The 19,620-nt window shown below is 47.8% G+C and overlaps 1 protein-coding gene across 3 annotated transcripts in view; it reads left to right on the top strand.

Annotated features, from left to right (window-relative positions):
• The first annotated feature begins 6,321 nt into the window (after positions 1 to 6,321).
• Positions 6,322 to 19,620, top strand: part of SLCO5A1 (solute carrier organic anion transporter family member 5A1) — a 127,300-nt gene continuing 114,001 nt past the window's right edge. For all 3 annotated transcript variants that reach the window (XM_060128304.1, XM_060128305.1, XM_060128303.1), the window contains exons 1-2: positions 6,322 to 6,509; positions 8,186 to 9,575. In XM_060128304.1, the coding sequence (XP_059984287.1) occupies positions 8,678 to 9,575 (898 nt within the window). In that variant the 5' untranslated portion in view covers positions 6,322 to 6,509; positions 8,186 to 8,677. The remainder of the gene's footprint in view (positions 6,510 to 8,185; positions 9,576 to 19,620) is intronic.

The raw sequence follows: 19,620 nt of genomic DNA, 5'->3' as shown, positions 1-19,620 counted from the left end.
GAAATCTAGAAGGTAGGAAGGTGAGAGAAATTCCAGCTTTCTCTTGGCTTTACTCACTGGATCCAGACTTTGAGATGTCTCCAGAGAGTTCAAGATCATCCTTGAGGTAGATCCCAAAAGGGACTTCTGCTACAGAGGGACCCCAAACTGTGGAGGAGTAGCCCTAATTTACAAGCTGACTATCTCAGGTATTGCTTTTTGCCCAGAGAAATCACTCTGGGCTATTAGACAGAAAGGGATTCTCTATAGGAAGTTATGAGCTTACAGACTCTCTGGAAGGGCTGGTCTTTAGGTTGGGTGATCAGGAATGACTCTTAGAACTGCAGATCTGTCCTGCCAGGGAAGCTGGTCCACCTGCCACAATCTGGAGGGTGGGAATCAAAGGTCTTCACTGGTCTACTGATTTCAGGACTCCCTGTGTGGCTGGATCCAGAGATCCAATGCTGTAACTGCCTCTCAACCTCCAGAAGCTGGAGTTCGGACCAATGAAGGCTGAAGCAGAAATATACCACATCTCCATGACCTGCTTGCTGGCATAAGAGTCATAATGGGTGTAACCTGTGCTTTTTTTCCACCTTCCAAAACTCACAAGCGTGTATCTATTCTTATCCAGAACCTGATCTGCCAAGGAGTCTGCGAAATGTAGGTTGTTTTTTTTTGTTGTTTGTTTTGTTTTCCAGACTCTGACATTCAAGAAAAAACAGAAATGTCGGGGCTGCATGGCGAGTGCCCATCAACCATATCTGACACAGTTCGTTTCACGTTATCCCATGTATTTGTTTTCTTTTATTGGCCTTTAGGCTTAAGGAAAGGTCTGTTTAAGAATTCAGGCCTTGGCCCATCTGCTGCCCTGTAGAGTGAGAGGGAAGCTAGTAGTTGGGTCAGAATGTTAAAATCGGGTGATGCCTCAAGAACTATGTGAGGTCTAGGATCTCACCCTTCCTCTAAGCTAACAAGTTAGCCTGCTACCGTTTCATGGATCCTGGGGAGGCGAGGCTGCAGAATCAGAGACAACGTACGTTGTTCCTCACGCAAAAGCAGCAGGCCGAGTGTCAGGCTGATGTGTGTTCCAGCCCCCGTGCCCCCAAGTCCTAGGAGTGGTGCAGAGTCCATTGTGGACGCCTGCACACGCATTACAAGGGAGGAGCGTTGAGCCTGGGGGGCTTCCCTGAAGTACGCAGAACCAAGCCTGTTCTCTGGCCGGGTGGAAAGGTTACCTCACCCCTCAAGGTTGCCAGCTGCAAACACAGCCCTGAGAACTGGCCTGGGTGAAGAGTGGCGAGGGCCTTGCATTTTCGACATACCCACAAAGAATGGGCGGAGATGCTGAGGGCCGTGGCAGACGGCCTCTCCTCTCTCGTGCCTTCCCCAGGCCCAGGTGGCAGCAGAGGTAATTACGAAAATCTTGCAAGGGAATGCGAATCTCTGGGGACAAATGTCTCTTCTTCACAGGGAATCTTCTCCTCATTGCCAGCCTTGGAGTATCTGGCATTCTGTTTTGTTTTGTTTTTTATTTTCTTGGCTGCACGACGCGGTATGCGGAACTTCCCCGACCAGGGATCGAACCATGCCCCCTGCAGTGGAAGCGCGGAGTCTTAACACCTGACCGCCAGGGAAGTCCCTCTGGCATATTTTTATTAAGGGAGGTAGCAGTTTCTAGGAGGTCCTGGTTGATAGAGTCTTGGCATCTTGTCCTGACTGCTTCCCAGAAACACTGCCTGATTTCTTGGCTCCTTTAGAGAGGGTGACCAAGTATCCAAGTGTTCATCAGACTGTGGTTTCTTGGGCTGGGGACTTGCAGTGCTAAAACTGACATGGTGGTCACCATACTCAATCCACTGTACCCCAGGGCCAGAGCTGTCCCTCTCCTGCTTTACCCAGATTGAAATTTACTTCTCAGTAAGGGAATAAATGCCAAGTTCTGTTAAGCGGGTACCTTATAATCAGTAATACCATGTTGGATATTTGAAAGTTGCTAAGAGAGTAGATCTTAAACATCCTCACCACAAGAAAAAAAAATTGTAACCAAATATAGATTTACTGTGGTGATCATTTTGCAATATATACATACTATATCAAATCAGTATATAACTAATACAGGGGCTTCCCTGGCGGTGCAGTGGTTAAGAATCTGCCTGCCAATGCAGGGGGCACGGGTTCGAGCCCTGGTCCGGGAAGATCCCACATGCCGCGGAGCAACTAATCCCGTGTGCCACAACTAATGAGCCCGCGTGCCACAGCTACTGAAGCCCGCGCGCCTAGAGCCCGTGCTCCGCAACAAGAGAAGCCACCGCAATGAGAGGCCCGTGCACCGCAACGAAGGGTAGCCCCTGCTCACCGCAACTAGAGAAAGCCCGTGCACAGCAACAAAGACCCAACGCAGCCAAAAAAAAAAAAAAAGCGAGATGTCGGGAATTCCCTGGTAGTCCAGTGGTTAGGACTCTGCGCTTTCACTGTCAAGGGCATGGGTTCAATCCCTGGTGGGGGAACTAAGATCTTGCAAGCCCCATAGCATCGCCAAAAAAAAAAAAAAAAAAAATTAAATTAAAAGAATAGAGACGCAATTTAATTATGTCACAGAGGTTAGTAATCTGTATACTTCTTCAGGGTCTGTGAAAATAAAGCTGTATTTCAATTATATATATTGAAATACATTGAACTGAATTTATATGTACGTATGAAATGTTATCTTTAAAATACAACTTATCCTCTCTTCAAGAACCAATACCTAATTCAATTAGAGTACTGGCAACTATGTATTATATTTTAAGCCCAGAAAATATTCTAGACCCAAACCCAGTTCTTCTTCTTTTGTCTGGGAGACCTCTGAATGGAAACTTCTTAAGGAAAAAGGGATGGGAGTGGAGGAAGGGGTCCCTTCTGCTTTCCTTGCCCCATTCTCCAGGGCAGCTAGATTTTAAGCCCATAGAATGGCCTAGGTAATTCCAAAAGCTACATCTTATTATATGAAGATTGGGAAAGACAATTTATGTGTAAATTAGACTGATTAGTGACTTAGAAGAAGCATCAGCATGCCTGGAAATTTGAAGAGTTTATAATCATGTGCTTCCTCTCCCAACATACCTAACAAGGCAGGTATTCTGGTCTCGGCAACTGTACTCTTTCATGTCGTGTGAAATAAGCCATGGGGGTAGCAGAATCCCATGAAGTAAGTCCATCTTTTTTTTCTCTGAATCTGAAGATTAGGGCTGATGGAGGTACACCTGGCCTTTTCCAAAGTCACATCTAACTATGAAAGGGAAAGCTCAAGAATGTCTGTCGCTAAATGTTTTCTTCTTGTTTCCTGTATGAGTAGCTAATTGGACCTTTTGTATCCTGTCTATACATCGTGATCTTTCCATTAGTAGTAATAAAAAAACCTATAGGGGCTTCCCTGGTGGCGCAGTGGTTGAGAGTCCGCCTGCCAATGCAGGGGACACGGGTTTGTGCCCTGGTCTGGGAGGATCCCACATGCCGCGGAGTGGCTGGGCCCGTGAGCCATGGCCGCTGAGCCTGTGCGTCCGGAGCCTGTGCTCCGCAATGGGAGAGGCCACAACAGTGAGAGGCCCACACATCGCAAAAAAAAAAACAAAAACAAAAACAAAACACCTATAGGTTCTTAGAATTGTGTTCTGGTGTAACTGTGGTAATTGACCATGAATAAACAGCACGTGGCAGGGACACGATTATTTGACTTTCAGCGAGGAAGCCCTCTGCTGCGACAGATTGAATTTGCTGTAGAACACTGATGTCTGTGGCTGAGCCTGAAATGAGAGAATGGGCCACGGAGCTTGCAAGGATGTAATAGGAGGAAGATTGATTCTGTTTGGATCCAGAATAAGCTCAGAGGAGTAATCAGGTACAGCAAGTGCCGCACAGTAGCTGAGATCTGGGCCAGGGTGGCAGCTGGAGACGTATTTCCTGTTTATGGAAAAGTGACAGTGGGCTTGATGGCATCTCAAGAAGAGGGGACGGGGCAGGGGATGAGGAATGAACGTCTTTGCCCTGTCTGATCGGTCCGTTTGGTACTTGCCGGATCAGCGCTATCTCGACGTGGATTTGGGGCACACACCGACTGTTCTTTGGTGTCAGCTGACTTATTTTGTCCTCTGAGGATCAGCTGTACATATGGTGGATGTTGGGCTAACGTGAGATAATGAACAGATACAAGATGCGTCGAAAAGTCAAGCTGCTATACGATTAAAAGGGAGAGAGTATAGGGTCAGAGGTAAGAGCATGGACTTTTTTTTTTTTTTTAACAAAAGAAGGATTGATGTGACAGAGCACATTTTCAAAGTATGCACATCTCCTGTCCAGAGCTGTCTGAGAAGGGCACAAACATTTATTGGCTGTACTGTGCATTAAGGCACAGGCTGAATGTCTCACCTATGTCATTTCATTCTACCCTCTTGGTACTTTCAAGTAGGTAATTGTGTCCTCATTTTACAGATGAGGAAATCAAGATAAATAACCATGGAATAAATTGTTCGTGGCCATAATTGAGCTGGGATGAAAAGTCACGTTGATTCTATACTCTTTTCACTATCCCGTGATGCTTTCCAGTATTAAATGGGCTCTTCTAAGAGAATAAATAATCTATTATCTTTGGGCCTTTAAAATTGTCACGTAAAACACTATAAGAAACAGTTAGTGGAAGCTTATTTCTCTATCCAAAAATTAAAAAAAAAAAACTATCTTGGAGTAAAATGATTCTTAAAGCAGATTGCAAGCTTATTTTAGCCTTCCCTAGGGAATGAAGTATTATGGAGCATGGACTTTTTAATCATCCCGAGACTAGCTATGTGCCTTTACCAAGTTACTTCATCTCTCTCCACTTCCCTCATCACGCTGTAAAGTTGACCCAGCGCTCTCACTGAAGGCCGGGGCCACTGAAGTGACTTTGGCACGGCAGCAGTGGTCAGTGCAGTCACCGGTAGAACAGCCCCTCCCCTAGCTAGATCACCATCTTCCTTTGTCAAAGTTCTTCAGTTTCCTCCCACATGCTACAGCTAATGGGCTCTTTTCGGTTATCATCCTATTTGGCTTCTCTTCAGCCTTTCCTGCGTCTGAGCACGCCCTTCTTAAAGTTTTCTGCTCCCCTGGCTTCTAAGACAGTCCCTCTTTTCTGACTCTTCACAGATCTCTCTGACCCTTGCTTCTAATCTCCCTTCTTAGATGTTCCCCTCTCCGGCTCTCAGATCACGGTGTCCCCAGGGCCCTGCCCTTAGCCTACCTCTCCTCAGATCTCCTGCACCATTTTCCTTCTTCACCTCATGCTGTCTCAGGCTAACGCCTCCTAATCCACTTCCCTAATCTGGGATGCCTGTGTGTTATATGTCCACTGGCTTATGGGACATGTACACTCGGATGTCCCAAAGGCATTTCGAAGTCAATGCACCTAAAGGAGAAGCATCTTTACCCTAAGATCATGTTTATCCTCCTATGTTTTTCTGGGACCTCATCTACCCAGTCACCCAAGTGTGAAGCTTGAGAGACATCCTATATTGGCCCATTTTCTCAGTCTCCAGATGACATCAGCTTTCAAGTCTGGCCACTTCTACCTTGTCAGTGTCTTCAAGCAGTTCCTTCCTCTCCATGCTCCCACCACTGAGGTGGCTTCCTAACTTGTCTCATGCCCTCCGAGTGGCTTAGATTCACCCACCACTGCCAGAACCAGCTTTCTGGTGACCAAGTCAGAATGGCACTGGCCCTTCAGAGCTCACAGCACACGACTTATGAAGCCGTTGCTGATCTTTCCTACTCTGCCACTCTTGCCGTGAACCCTCTGCCCCACCCCTGCAATCACCCTGCGACTCACCTACCTATTTCCCTTCAGCACCGTGCCCCGGTGCCTTTGCACATGCCTTTCTTTCTGCCTGGAAATGAAGATCTAATTGGTTAATAATGGATATTAGGTTCTCCAGTGTTACCCTGTATAGAATTTACCACGTTGTTTTAGGCTACTTACAGGGGTATGTCTTCCACAAGACAGAGGTTTCCTCCGTCCAGGGATCTGTCCTGTTCATCTTTCGTCCCCAGAACCTACTATGGTTTCTGAGACATGGTGGGTGTCCACGGCACAGAATAAACGAACAGAAACAATTTCCTTATTCCGGGTGGGCTCTCTACCTCAGCAGCTGACTTTTCTGGAGACCTGCTCCCTCTGGCTCCTCGCGTTCCCCCGCCTCTCAGGTGATGGGCAGCCGGGTGGCTCGCTGCCTTCGGGCTGGGCTGGGCTGGGCTGGGCTGGGCTGGGCGGTTGCCCGCGCGCCTGCGCCCTCTGCTGCTCCTCTCGGGGCGCGTCTGTGTGCGAGGGTCCGGAGAGGCTAGGGAGACAGGCGAGGGGTGGGGGGAAGAGTTCAGCCTGAGTCACAGACTTCATTCACTGATTCTCGGCGGTTGGACCGAGGCTGCCTCCTGAGGGGACTCCCAACTACTCTCGCACCTCCAAGGTCCCCACCTCCCGCCGTTCCACTCTCAGCCGAACAGACGGACCGGCTGACTCACGAGTGAGTAGCGGCGGCTCGTGCGCCCCGGCAGCGCGGCGAGCTGTCCCTGGCGGGCCTGTCCTCCTGCGGGTGGTGTGTGTCTGTGTGTGTGCGCGCGCGCGCGCAGGAGGTGTTCCCCAGGGCGCCACGCCGGCCCCGAGAGCCGCCGGCCGGGGTCCGTGTGCCCTTCCGAGGCTGCGCTGCGGTGCGGGTGCCCGCTCCGCAGGGGCTCGGGCGTCCCCGGCGCGGGGAGCGAGTTTGCCGGGATTCCCCGGCTCGGTGCGCGGCAGCCGGTGGGGTTCCCCGGGAAGGCGCCTGGGCAAGGAGGCGGCGGGGAAGCCCCGGCTGTGAGTGGCTGGCGGGCCGGGAATCTGGGAGCGGGGCTGGCACAGCAGAGCCGAGGGAGACGCCGGAGCGGCCGCCCCTGGATCCCAAGCTCTCCGCCTTTCTCCCTTACCCTTCCTCCTTTCTTTTCTCAGCAGCATCACAAAAGCGCGCGGCAGAGTGAAACCCAATGCAGCGAAGTCCGGCTCTTTTCTCCCACCTGGTGCACATCCCCCCGGGCCGGAGGAATGGAGTGGGAGTCCCCGAGATTTGGGGCGCAGGTTTACCCCGGGGACACACCTGTTTTCGGCTCGCGTTGAATTCAAGCAGGGTGCCGGATCGCGCGAGGGGGTTCCGACACAGACACGCCGGTGTGTGTGTTTGTGTGTGTGTGTGTGTGTGTGTGTGTGTGTGTGTGTGTGTGTGTGTGTGTGTGTGAGCGCGCGTGCGCGCACCCGGAGCCCACGCTCGCGGGCTGCGCGGGATGTAAATAGCACACCTCCCTGGCCGCCTGCGAGTGCCAAGCCGGATCCGTGGGCTCCCAGCGCGCTGTGACAACGCGCCGGCATCTCTTTGTTTGGTTGTGGCTTCCCCACCTCTCCGCAATGCAAATTGATTTTCTGTTTCGCTTGACACAGCGCGCTGGGACTTCGTGTGGGCCGCAGCCTCGAACGCTCCTGGTATTTGTAATTGAATAGTTCTCCCCGGCGGCTGGGGACAGGGGTGTTATTTTTAGTGTTGGGAATAAAGAGGCAAGCACTCTGACCTTTTTGCTGTTGCCTTGGGCTTTGAATACGTGTCTCTGATGGAGGAGACGGATTCACATCCAGTCGCGCACACGTGCCTGCGCACAATTGTGTACACACATTTCTACACACCTAGCTTTCCCCCTTTCTTTTATTTTTAAAAATCGGGAGTGGGAGTGCACAGTGTTTGTAAACCAAAACCAAAACCAAAACCAAAAAACTTTCCTTTGTTCTTTTGGGCCTTTTCCATTTTGAGTAATGGAGTAGGAGTGCCAAAAGGTTGCAATTAGTTCACTAGAATAAAAGACACTGTCTCTGAGTCAGAGCTGCCAGTTTGATAATTATTAACGTATAAAAGCAGATGCGCTGTTTAAGGCAAAAGGGGCGGGGCGGGGGCAGGTCCACGGTAGACAATGAGGGAGGGTCTCTGCCGACCGCCTGCTGCTTATTGTTCCGGCACTAGAGGCTGCAGCCTGTAGCCGCCTCCTCCTCTAGGGCTTCGCTCCTCTTTCATCCCTCGGTCTCACTTGGGACCTTCCGAGTGCCCCAGCGCTGTCCCCCGGGGCGCCGGGACGCCAGTCCCAGCCGCAGGCGCCCTTCGCTGACCGCCCTCTCTCTGCTTTGCAGGTTGGCAGCTTTGCGCCCGAGGGTGTCGCGAGCCGAGGCGTTGAGGACCGAGCGCCTCTGGCCCAGCCAGCCGGGCGGGATGCGGCGCGGGCTGCAGCGCTAACCGCCCCCACGCTGGGCACTGGGCGTACGCGCTCCGGGCTGCAGGCGGAGCGGCGGCGGCGGCGGCGGCGGAGGGGATGCGCCCGGGACGCGCAAGGCTCCTGCCGCGAGCTGCCAACCCGAGGTGGACCCTAAGGGCTCATCGCAGGACCGCGCGGACCCCTGCCCTCCGGGGCACGCGGCTGAGGAGCCTCGGGGCCGCGTCTGCGGTCAGGATGCTCTGGGCACCTCCCTGCTGGTGAGGATGCCCTACTGCGCGGCTCCGCATCCCCAGCCCCGGTCCCTGGTGGGCACGACTGCCTGGGCCCGGCTTCGGCCCCTCCTGCCGGTGGATGAAAAGGGCCGGAGTCCTTGAGTGCGACCGGCTATCGAATCTGAATTGTACGAGCCATGGAAGGAGGCACTGGGCTGCAGCCCCAGGCGGGAGAGCAGCTGGAGGCCAGCGCCAGAGTAGGAGCGGTCCAAGAGAAGTGCGAACCCGAGACCTTTAGGTCCAAGAGTTTACCCGCCCTGAACAGCGCCTCCTGCAGGCCAGACCTGAATCCTGCCGGAGAAGACTCCAAGCCCGCCTCTGGCCATCAGGAGCTGAAGCCAGGCCCTGGCCCGCGGGCCCCCAGCCCCTCCGTCCCGTCTACTTCGGCAGAGATGGCAGGGCTGGTGGAAAGTCACCACAGGGTGGAAATCGGCAAACCCATATCGGTGTCCTCCACTTTGGCCATGCTCCAGGGCAGAAGGTGCTTCTATGTGGTCCTCACCGATTCCCGCTGTTTCCTGGTTTGCATGTGCTTTCTGACCTTCATCCAGGCGTTAATGGTCTCCGGGTACCTGAGCAGTGTCATCACCACCATCGAAAGGCGCTACAGTCTGAAGAGTTCCGAGTCAGGGCTGCTGGTCAGCTGCTTTGACATCGGGAGCCTGGTGGTGGTAGTGTTCGTCAGCTACTTCGGCGGCCGGGGGCGGCGGCCCCTGTGGCTGGCCGTGGGGGGACTCCTCATTGCCCTGGGGGCCGCCCTTTTCGCTTTACCTCACTTCATCTCGCCCCCCTACCAGATCCAAGAGCTGAATGCCTCGGCGGCCAACTACGGCCTGTGTCAGAATGGCAACTCCTCGGCCACGACGGAGCCTCCCACCTGCCTCAAGGACTCGGGGGGAAACAGTCACTGGGTCTATGTGGCTTTATTCGTTTGCGCGCAGATTCTCATTGGAATGGGCTCCACACCTATTTATACCCTGGGACCAACCTACTTAGACGACAATGTCAAGAAAGAAAATGCATCCTTGTACCTAGGTAAGACTTTCCTCTCAGATAAGCTTGCACTCAAAAATCAAAAGGAAGCACTTTCACATTTTACTGGATGTTGTATATTGTGTATAATATATGGCATTATATCATATATATGCATTAAGCTTCAGTTTATCTTCTTTTTCTTTTTTTTTTGGCCTTAGTGTGGTGTGTTTTCTGTTTGGGAAAGAATCAAATAGTTGAGCGTTCTTTGAACTAATTTTCAGACTCACACTTGTCTTTTCCCAAGTAATACAAACTTTTAACTGTGGGGTGGTGCTTCTCTCTGTTGCTGCCTATCTTTGGAAAAGCTCGAATTTATCAAGCTGATCTTCTCAAAGCTGTCCTTCTAGAAGGGTCAGGAAGGAATAGAAGTAACTGCTGTGTGTGGAATAAGGTTATTTACTACTTTCATCCACAGCTGCTTCTCATTCCTGCCCCCAAGAGCAGAGTTAGTGGAGAACCCAGACTACATGAAACACACTTTATTGACTTCATATCTGTATTCATTACGTATCATCTGCGTCGCTATTTAAAAAAAACTTGAATGATATCGAATGACTAGATTATCTTTATACAGAAGCAACATCACAGGTTGTAAAGTTTATCCAAAACGATTTTTGTTGTTGGTTTGAAGACCCTCAGTTACAGGATATTGGGGGAAACATCATTACTATTTTCTGAAAAGCAGTACTCTTGGACAGTGAAAGGGCAGTGAAAGTGATACTCAATGAAGAGGGCTATGCGTTTTGCTCAGTATGCTGTCCCCAGAATCGGTTACAGAGGGTGTCTGAGCCATTTATAGTCCCCAGTAACTGGCCCAAATGCATCAGGACAAGAGTTTTATAATTTGTTTTTATTATTAAATGTAAGAGAAAGAAATTTCTATTCAGGCAGAGAGGAACAGCTTGCTTGTTACTTTGCCTCCATGTTTTCTAACATTTGTTGTGACAAATTTTCAAACATCCAGGAAAGTTGAAACAATAGTTCAATGAACATCAGTATATCCACCACCTAGATTCAATAATTGTTCACTTTATCATATTTACTTTATCAGTTTGTGTGTGTGTATAGAAATATATATATTTTTGGATGGGAGGTTAAGCCCTTTGAAAGTAATTGTAGACACCTTTAGGCTTCAGCACATATCTTCTGAAAATAAGGACATTCTTTTACATAACTCAGGAGCTTAAACGTCCTAAGAAAGCTAATAACCATTCCATATGGTCATCAAATTCCAGTCCATATTCAAATTTCCTTAATTGTCCACTCAGTCTTTTTTAGCTATATACATTTTCTTTTTAAAAAAATTTATTACTGATATTTATTTTTTTAAGTAATTTAAATTAATTAATTAATTAATTAATTGGCTGCGTTGGGTCTTTGTTGCTATATGCAGGCTTTCTCTAGTTGCGGTAAGCAGGGGCTACTCTTCGTTGTGGTGCACGGGCTCCTCATTGCGGTGACTTCTGTTGTTGCTGAGCATGGGCTCTAGGTGCGTGGGCTTCAGTAGTTGTGGCACATGGGCTCAGTAGTTGTGGCTCGTGGGCTCTAGAGCACAGGCTCTGTAGTTGTGGCGCACGGGCTTAGTTGCTCCGCTGCATGTGGGATCTTCCCGGACCAGGGATCTACCCTGTGTCCCCTGCATTGGCAGGCGGATTCTTAACCACTGTGCCACCAGGGAAGTCTGCTACATACATTTTCACACCAGGAGCCAGTTGAGATTCATTTATACATTGCATTTGGCTGTTTGCCTTCTTAGCATTTGCTAAACTAGAACAGTGCCTCAACTTTTTTCTTTCTCTACCACATAGACTTTTTGAAGTGACAAGGCTAGTTGATTTGTGGAATGTTCCACATTCTAGATTAATCTGATTATTTCCTCGTGGTGTCACTTACCTTGTTCCTCCATTCCCTATATTTCTTGTAAACCGGGAGTTCAAAGGTGTAATTCGATTCAGGTGAAGCGTTTTCGGCCAGACTACTTCACAGGTGACACTCCGTGTTTTCGATTAGATCCATCTGGCCATTCATTAGTGTTGATGAGTTTAATCACTTAGTTGCGTGGGTGATTGCCAGGTCTTTCCATTGCAAACACACGTTTCTCTCTTTGAAAATAATCAGCAATCTTTAGAGTGACACCTTGACCCTGTAAATATCCCAATTTGTTTTCTTTATTCTTACTGATCTTTTCCTCCATTTACTTTGAAAACTCGGGTCTCCCTTCCATCCCGCTTCTAGGTACCACTGACACAAATCTGCTTCATGAAAAACACAGGCAGAGCCCCACGCAAAGAGAGAACATCCACTAGTAAGAGCCCTGAGATTTAACTTTTCTGGTAGTGGTTGCCCATCAAGAATGAAAAGAGCAAGTACGTATTCTGTGCTGAGCACTGTACTCCTTATGGGAAGACCGAAAATGAGACACAATCCCAGCAACTGAGGTGCTTTCAATGTAATGAAGAAATATTTCCAGTTTAAGGTAACAAGCGAAGTGACATGTGAAAGGGGAAGAAAGTTCTACAGATGGGATTTGCTCCCGCCCCCCTCCTCCACCTACCACCTCCTCCTCTCCTTTAGATATTGACTAATAATTGGCTCTTCTGGAAAACATTTTGATGAATGCCTTAGGACACATTCTTTGGGAAACTCATGAGAATTCTGCTTGTTACATGGCTCTGTTTATTACATGGCTCTCAGTAAAAGCTCCAGTGGTTTGAGTACCAGGAATCTTACCTGTATTCTTTGATTTAATGTTCTTAATGGCCTTATGAGATGGGAATTGTTTTCCCTGTTTTATGAATGAGGAAACAAAGGCTCAGAGAATTTAAGTGGCTTGCTGATGGGCGTCAAACCCACGCCTGTCTGACCCCAGAGACCTTGAACTTCCCTCCACGCCGCATGCTTTTTGGCAAGAGGATCTGAAAGTCAACTGAAACCAAAAGATGGGCCACGTTCAGTAGAGTTCTGAATATGGTGCAGAAGGATGCAGAACTGGCCTAAAGGCATCAAAACATGATCAAAACGAGACCATTCTTTAGACCTTTTAAAGCAGCTTTTACAGGTTACCTCCATACAAATTCAAATCAGGGAGACTACTATATTCTTAGAACATGAGCAGTGTTAACCCATTACCACATGGAATTTTTCCTAATAAATAACTGTTATATATCTTTGTTATTTTCTGCAAAACTGTTCTTCTATATTACCTTGTCCACTCCCCACCCTTTTCTTAAGTTTTTGGTCAGTCTTTCTAACTGATGACAACCACAGAAGAAGAAGGGGGAAAAAAAGCAGGTAGCAGATTAATAATTGCAGGCAGGAACAAATATCTGAATTAAAGTAGAAACCATTGAAATGGAATGTAAATGTATACCTTAATCTTTTGAAAGTTCCGGTGTTAACATTCTGGCAGCTTTCAGCGTAGAAGAGATGTGGTCGTAAATGAGATCCAGCGGTCTTTGCACCCATTCAATGCCCTAACTCCTTCTGCAAGGAGAGAGGCTCAGCGTTGACCCGGAGCATAGAGAAAGCTTTGTAGTTATGAAGAAGTAAGGTTAGCAAGTGCACCATGGTTTGTAATTGTATCTCAAGGAGAGAGAGAGAAAGTGTGACCTTTTGCAGGGCAAGAAATTCATGAACCAAACAGGGAAGCAAGAGAGAATGGCTAACCAGGTGGGAAAAGGAAGAAAAAGGACGCTTTTCTAGAATAGAAAGCCACAACTCCGATGGGGTGATTTTCAGGATAGGTGAGGATTGGCAATGGGCCAGCTGTTGGCCAAGTGTGGGGACAGCCACCCCACCTCCCTGGTGTGTCCCCTGTCGGAGTCGGGACAGTGCCTTAGAAAGAGCACGGACGAGGCCGATCTGTATTTTCGTCTGGCTCTACCAGTGACTGGTCAGGAGACAGATCTGATCGTAGACAAATCCCTTAACTTCTCCCAGCCTCCGTCTCCACCTGGGGATTGTTACATTTGTTTCCCGCACGGTGATATTTTGAGGAGCAAATGGGATTACATGTGGGTAAGCACTGGGCCAACTGGAAGCAGCAGCACTTTGCTGTGTTAGAAGCGAATTCAGACTCATCCTGGAGAGTGGGCAGAGTGAAGAGTGGAAGATATTCTACTCCATCTGAGCACCAAAACCTTTAAACATATCTCTTTACAATTGGGAAAAAGGAAAGAAGCATTATGTAGGAAATTAAAACTTTGTATGGGAAATCACTCCTTAGACTTTGTACAGGACAATGTTTTTTTTTTTTAGAAGATGTTGGGGGTAGGAGTTTATTAATTAATTAATTTGTTTTTGCTGTGCTGGGTCTTCGTTTCTGTGCGAGGGCTTTCTCTAGTTGTGGCAAGCGGGGGCCACTCTTCATCGCGGTGCGTGGGCCTCTCACTATCGCGGCCTCTCTTGTTGCGGAGCATGGGCTCCAGACGCGCAGGCTCAGTAGTTGTGGCGCACGGGCCCAGTTGCTCCGTGGCATGTGGGATCCTCCCAGACCTGGTCTTGAACCTGTGTCCCCTGCATTGGCAGGCGGAGTTTTAACCACTGTGCCATCAGGGAAGCCCCATAATCGCACTATTAAATAGACTTACCCATCCAGCCGCCGGCAATGCTGGACCTCAACAGGGTGGCAGCCCTGGGTCTCCCCACGTGACCTGTGGTCGAGGGGTGTGTGTGCAAGACTTGTGCTGAAAAGGAGCAGGGGAGAATTTTTACGGCCCGTGTGCACACTCACCTCCAAGAGGCAAAGAGGAGGAAATGAACTGAGCATCCCAGTTTATTTTCAGATTCATCTGTCACGTTAACCCCCTTCTGCTTTCCCGGGGAGGAGCAGTGATGGGGGCGTGAGGTGGGCCAAGAGAGGAAAGATCATGTGAATATACTCTCTTCTGAGACTGCAAACTGGGTATTTATTCTGCTTTAATTTTGCTCATCTTGTTTACAAGGTATTCATCTTTGTAAGCCACGTACAGTCCCTTTTGGGAAGTAGGTTCTGTACAAATCATGAATAAATAAAAAAAAAAATCTCCGCTGGAAACTAATACCAGGGAGAGTGACCGTTAAGGGATTTGAGGCCATGATCCAGGGCATGTGGAGGAATTATTGGGATGGATGCAGTGCAGAGTGAGGAGAGCTGGGTGTTGGTGGCTCGGCAGCTCCTTGCTAGGATGTTGGTGAGTTTCACATATACCTGGGACAGTTCATCTGTGTCCCAATGAGTACATCTTCTGTACCCTTGACAAGTCCTGAATTTATATGAGCTCCCTGGTTGGTCACCTTTGGCCTCTAAGACAAACTAGTCAGTCTAAGATGCTGACAGATAAACCAACTTCAGATTCTAGCTGAAAAGCAGAAGGGCTTCCTGCATCACTGTGGAAAAGGCAGTGGACGGACAGTGATGTATTCAGCTCACCTGCAAATAACAGGTGAGCTGTTATGTTATGATACATCTTTAACATTGCTGTGGATTCTGTTATCTGTGTGGTTCGGTCCTTCTGAAGCTTTAAGGTGTGTATGTGAATCTCCAGGGTGTCTTTTCAAAATGCCGATTCTGCTTCTGGAAGTCTGGGGCGGGGCCTGGGATTCTGCATTTCTAATGTGCTCCCAGGTGAGGCCAGAGCTGCTGGTCAAAGGGTCATGTTTTGAGCAACAAGGGTCTAAAGACCATAGATCTTTGACTTTTCTGATCGGTGGAGAGTTTCTCTGTGGGCTTGGGGTTGGATCCACTGTTGGCAAAACCAGCTGCTGATTGAGGTTCTATCTCATCAGGAAGAACCCTTCCGTCATTTACTGCATTTGCAAAAGCAAGATGTCAGTTTTGGGTGTATCATAAGCTGTGGCAACTTTTCTGAATTCCATCGTGATCGCTATTGAGTCCACCGAGAGAGTGGCTTGGGACAAAAGATGTTCATTTTGCTATTAACCAAAGGAAGCACCACTTTCTTTTTGCTCTCACCACCCTGGAGGCTCTGGGCTGATGGGTTTCTCTCTGTTGGTGGAACTCTACATGTTAGAGGTAAATCTGTGACCTCTGCAAACCCAGGTGAGCTCTGAGCTCACCTTATAAGGCCCTTTGGTGGGGGAAAAGCAAACAAACCCACACACTTGGCTCTGCTTTTTTTTTTTTTAAATAAATTTATTTATTTATTTATTTTCGGTTGCGTTGGGTCTGTTGCTGCACGTAGGCTTTCTCTAGTTGTGGCGAGCGGGGGCTGCTCTTCATTGTGGTGCATGGGCTTCTCATTGCGGTGGCTTCTCTTGTTGCGGAGCACAGGCTCTAGGCACACGGGCTTCAGTAATTGTGGCACGTGGGCTCAGTAGTTGTGGCTCGTGGGCTCTAGAGCACAGGCTCAGTAGTTGTGGCGCACGGTCTTAGCTGCTCCACGGCATGTGGGATCTTCTCGTACCAGGGCTTGAACCTGTGTCCCCTGCATTGTCAGGTGGATTCTTAACCACTGCACCACTAGGGAAGCCCTTGGGCATCATTTTAAAAAGAAGGAATAGAGATTTTGGAAAAGAAAAATGGAGGCAAAATGGATGTTAGAGTAGGCATTCTAGGAATGAAGGCTTCAGAGAGAAGTGAAGGTGAAGAAACATACCTGGGTGTTTGGATGGTTCTCTTGTGTCTTTTGGGGGAAATATTCGGAAATAGAGACCATGTGTCCGTGCCGATGTGTTCTGCTGTGTTGGGTACTTCTGCCGGAGCTGGTGCTCTCACCCTGTGTTTTCCGTCTCCCTGATCTAGAGAAAAGAGACAGGGATTCCACCCTATCTCCTGGGTGGTCCTCCTCGTCCAAGACCATTCTCAGTATCCAGGCTCTGTATGTTCTGAACCTCAGCTCCCAGTGGGAAACAGCATAGGTTACGGGTCATTCTAAAATGGTGGTTTTCAACTAGAGGTAATTCCCTCCACTCGCAGTGGACACACTTGTTAATGCCTGGAGTCAACTTTGATTGTCAAAATTTGAAGGGGACCTCGTGGCATTTAGTGATATCTTGGCCTATGTTTCTGCTAAACATCGTACATTGCACAGGACAGATCCCACAACAAGGAATTACCCTACAAAAAACTGTCACTAGTGATGCTTTCAACTTTTTTCATCTTAAGCATTCAAGTTACTATGTTATTTTGTGTTTCTTTTTTTGGCAGTGCCCTGCGGCATGTGTGATCTTAGTTCCCAGACCAGGGATCGAACCTGTGCCCCCTGTAGTGGAAGCGTGGAGCCCTAACCACTGGACCACCAGGGAATGCCCTATTTTGTGTTTCTTATATCTTGGGACTGGAAGTAGAAATCTCTAGGTCACAGAATTAGAAAGCATTGAACACTTGGATGGAGAAGACCCAGGAAGAACCTGTCTTTGTAAATAGGAAAGCCTTCTAGCAAACAAGAGATAGGAAATAGAGATGAACTGTTCATTACTCATTGCTACATATTACCCAGTAGACAGCATAGTATCTATACGATATTATTTTCTTAGTAGATCATGGGAGATACTGTAGTGTGCCATGGTAGATTATTTTTAGTGGGTGTAAAGATACGAAGGGTTTCATGGTTTTTACTGTGACTTCACTTCCCATCAGCTTAAAAGTTTTTTTTTTTGGCTACACCAGGCGGCTTGTGGGATCTTAGTTCCCCAGACAGAGATGGAACCCAGGCTCTTGGCAGTGAAAGCGTGGAGTTGTAACCACTGGACCGCCAGGGAATTCCCTAAAAGTTTTTAACCATAGAGATTTTCTAGACATATTTTTGGAGTTGAGACTATTGTAACCCTTGAAGAGGAATGACGTGTGTATGTGTGCGTGACATGTATGTACTAAGGGGAGTGGTATGTCATTTCCCCCTTTATCTGAGCTCTGTTTCAGTGGCGATGGTAAAAGAAAACATCAAGATGAGGAATTCTGGCAAACTATAAAGCAATTAATCAGCATTTTAAAGCAGAGCTCACCAGCTAAATAGTTGGACCTCAAGAGGAGACGTAGGGTAGATTTAATAAGGCATTTAAGACCTAGAATTTCTCTTAAAAATAAATGAGAGCTTAATTAAATCAAAAGAAAAAGCCTTTGGTATGGTTTCATACATGGGGTCTAACAAGGGCTATTTTTTTGTGTGGTACGTGGGCCTCTCACTCTTGTGGCCTCTCCCGTTGCGGAGCACAGGCTCCGGACGCGCAGGGTCAGTGGTCATGGCTCAGGGTCCCAGCCGCTCTGCGGCATGTGGGATTTTCCCGGACCGGGGCACGAACCCGTGTCCCCTGCATCGGCAGGCGGACTCTCAACCACTGCACTACCAGGCAGGCCCAACAAGGGCTATTTTTAACAGCAAATATGTTTGAATGTTTAATGTATGGCAGGCATTGTGCTGAATGCTTTATCATCTTATTTTATCCTCAGAACAACTCTTATGTGACAGGTACATTTTTTCCCCCTTTTTTTACGGTGGTAAAAAACACATAACATTAAAATTACTCTCAACCATTTTAACTGTACAGTTTAGTAGTGTTCAGTGTATTCCCACTGTTGTGCACTAGATCTCTAATTTGTTTTTCATCTTACAGCACTGAAACTTTATACCCACTAAACACTAATTTCCCCTCTCCTCAGCCCTTGGCAACCACCTTTCTACTTTCTGTTTCTGTGGTTTTGACTACTTTAGATACTTACATGAGTGGAATTACACAGTATTTGTCCCTTTGTGACTGGCTTAGTTCACTCAGCATAATGTCCTTGAGGTTCATCTGTGTTGAAGCATGTGACAGAGTTCCTGCATAACATTACACAGTATGTTTATACCATATTTTAAAATCCATTCATCTGTGGATGGACACTTGGGCTGCTTCCACTTCTTGGCTATCGTGAATAATGCTGCTATGAACGTGGGTGTGCAGATATCTCTCTGAGATCCTGATTTAAATACTTCTGGATATATACCCAGAAATAGGATTGCTGGATCATCTGGTGGCTCTATTTTTCATTTTTTGAGGCACATCCCTACTGTTTTCCATAGTGGCTACACCATTTTACATTCCCACCAATAGTGTATAAGGGTTTGAACTTCTCTGCATCCTCACCAACACTTGTTATTTTCTGTTCTTTTGATAGTGGCCATCCTGATGGGTGTGAGTTGATACCTCATTGTAGTTTTGATCTGCATTTCCCTAATGATTAGTGATGTTGAACATCTTGGCATGTGCTTTTTGGCCATTTGTATATCTTTGGAGAAATGTCTATTTAAGTCCAGTGCCATTTTTTTTTTTTTTTTTTTAGTGGTACGCGGGCCTCTCACTGTTGTGGCCTCTCCCGTTGCAGAGCACAGGCTCCGGACACGCAGACCCAGCGGCCATGGCTCACGGGCCCAGCCGCTCCGCAGCATGTGGGATCTTCCCGGACCGGGGCACGAACCTGTGTCCCCTGCATCGGCAGGCGGACTCTCAACCACTGCGCCACCAGGGAAGCCCCAGTGCCATTTTTTAATCAGATTACTTTTGTTATTGTTGACCTGTAGAAGGTCATTTATTCTGGATATCAGACTCTTATCAGATATATGATTTGCAATTATTTTTCTCCCATTCTGTAGACTGCCTTCTCACTCTGTTGATTGTTTCTTTTAACGTGCAGAAGTTTTTAAGTTTGGTGTAGTATCATTTGTCTATTTTTTATTTTGTTGTCTGCTTTTGGTGTCATATCCAAGAAATCATTGCCAAATCCAGTGTCTTGAAGTTTTTCCCCTATGTTTTCATCTCGGTAGTTTTAGGCCTTACGTTTAGGTCTTTAATGCCATTTGGGTTAATTTTTGTGTACGGTGTAAGGTAAGGGTCCAACTTCACTCTTCTGCATGTGGATATCTAGTTTCCAAAATCATTTGCTGAAGAGGCTATCCTTTTCCCATTGTGTAGTCTTGGCTTCCTGGTTGAAAATCAGCAGCTACTTTCATTTTTCACATTTTATAGATGAGAAAATCAAGGTTAAGTAATGTGCTCAAGTTCATCTGAAAGGTGGCAAAACCAGCACTCAAGGTCAGTGTTCAAGGCCTGAGCTCTGTTGACATTA

The sequence above is a fragment of the Lagenorhynchus albirostris genome, chromosome 17 (assembly GCF_949774975.1).
Source record: "Lagenorhynchus albirostris chromosome 17, mLagAlb1.1, whole genome shotgun sequence".
NCBI lineage: Eukaryota > Metazoa > Chordata > Mammalia > Artiodactyla > Delphinidae > Lagenorhynchus > Lagenorhynchus albirostris.
Note: the sequence above shows the minus strand (reverse complement) of the source record. Positions and strands in the feature narration are given on the sequence as shown.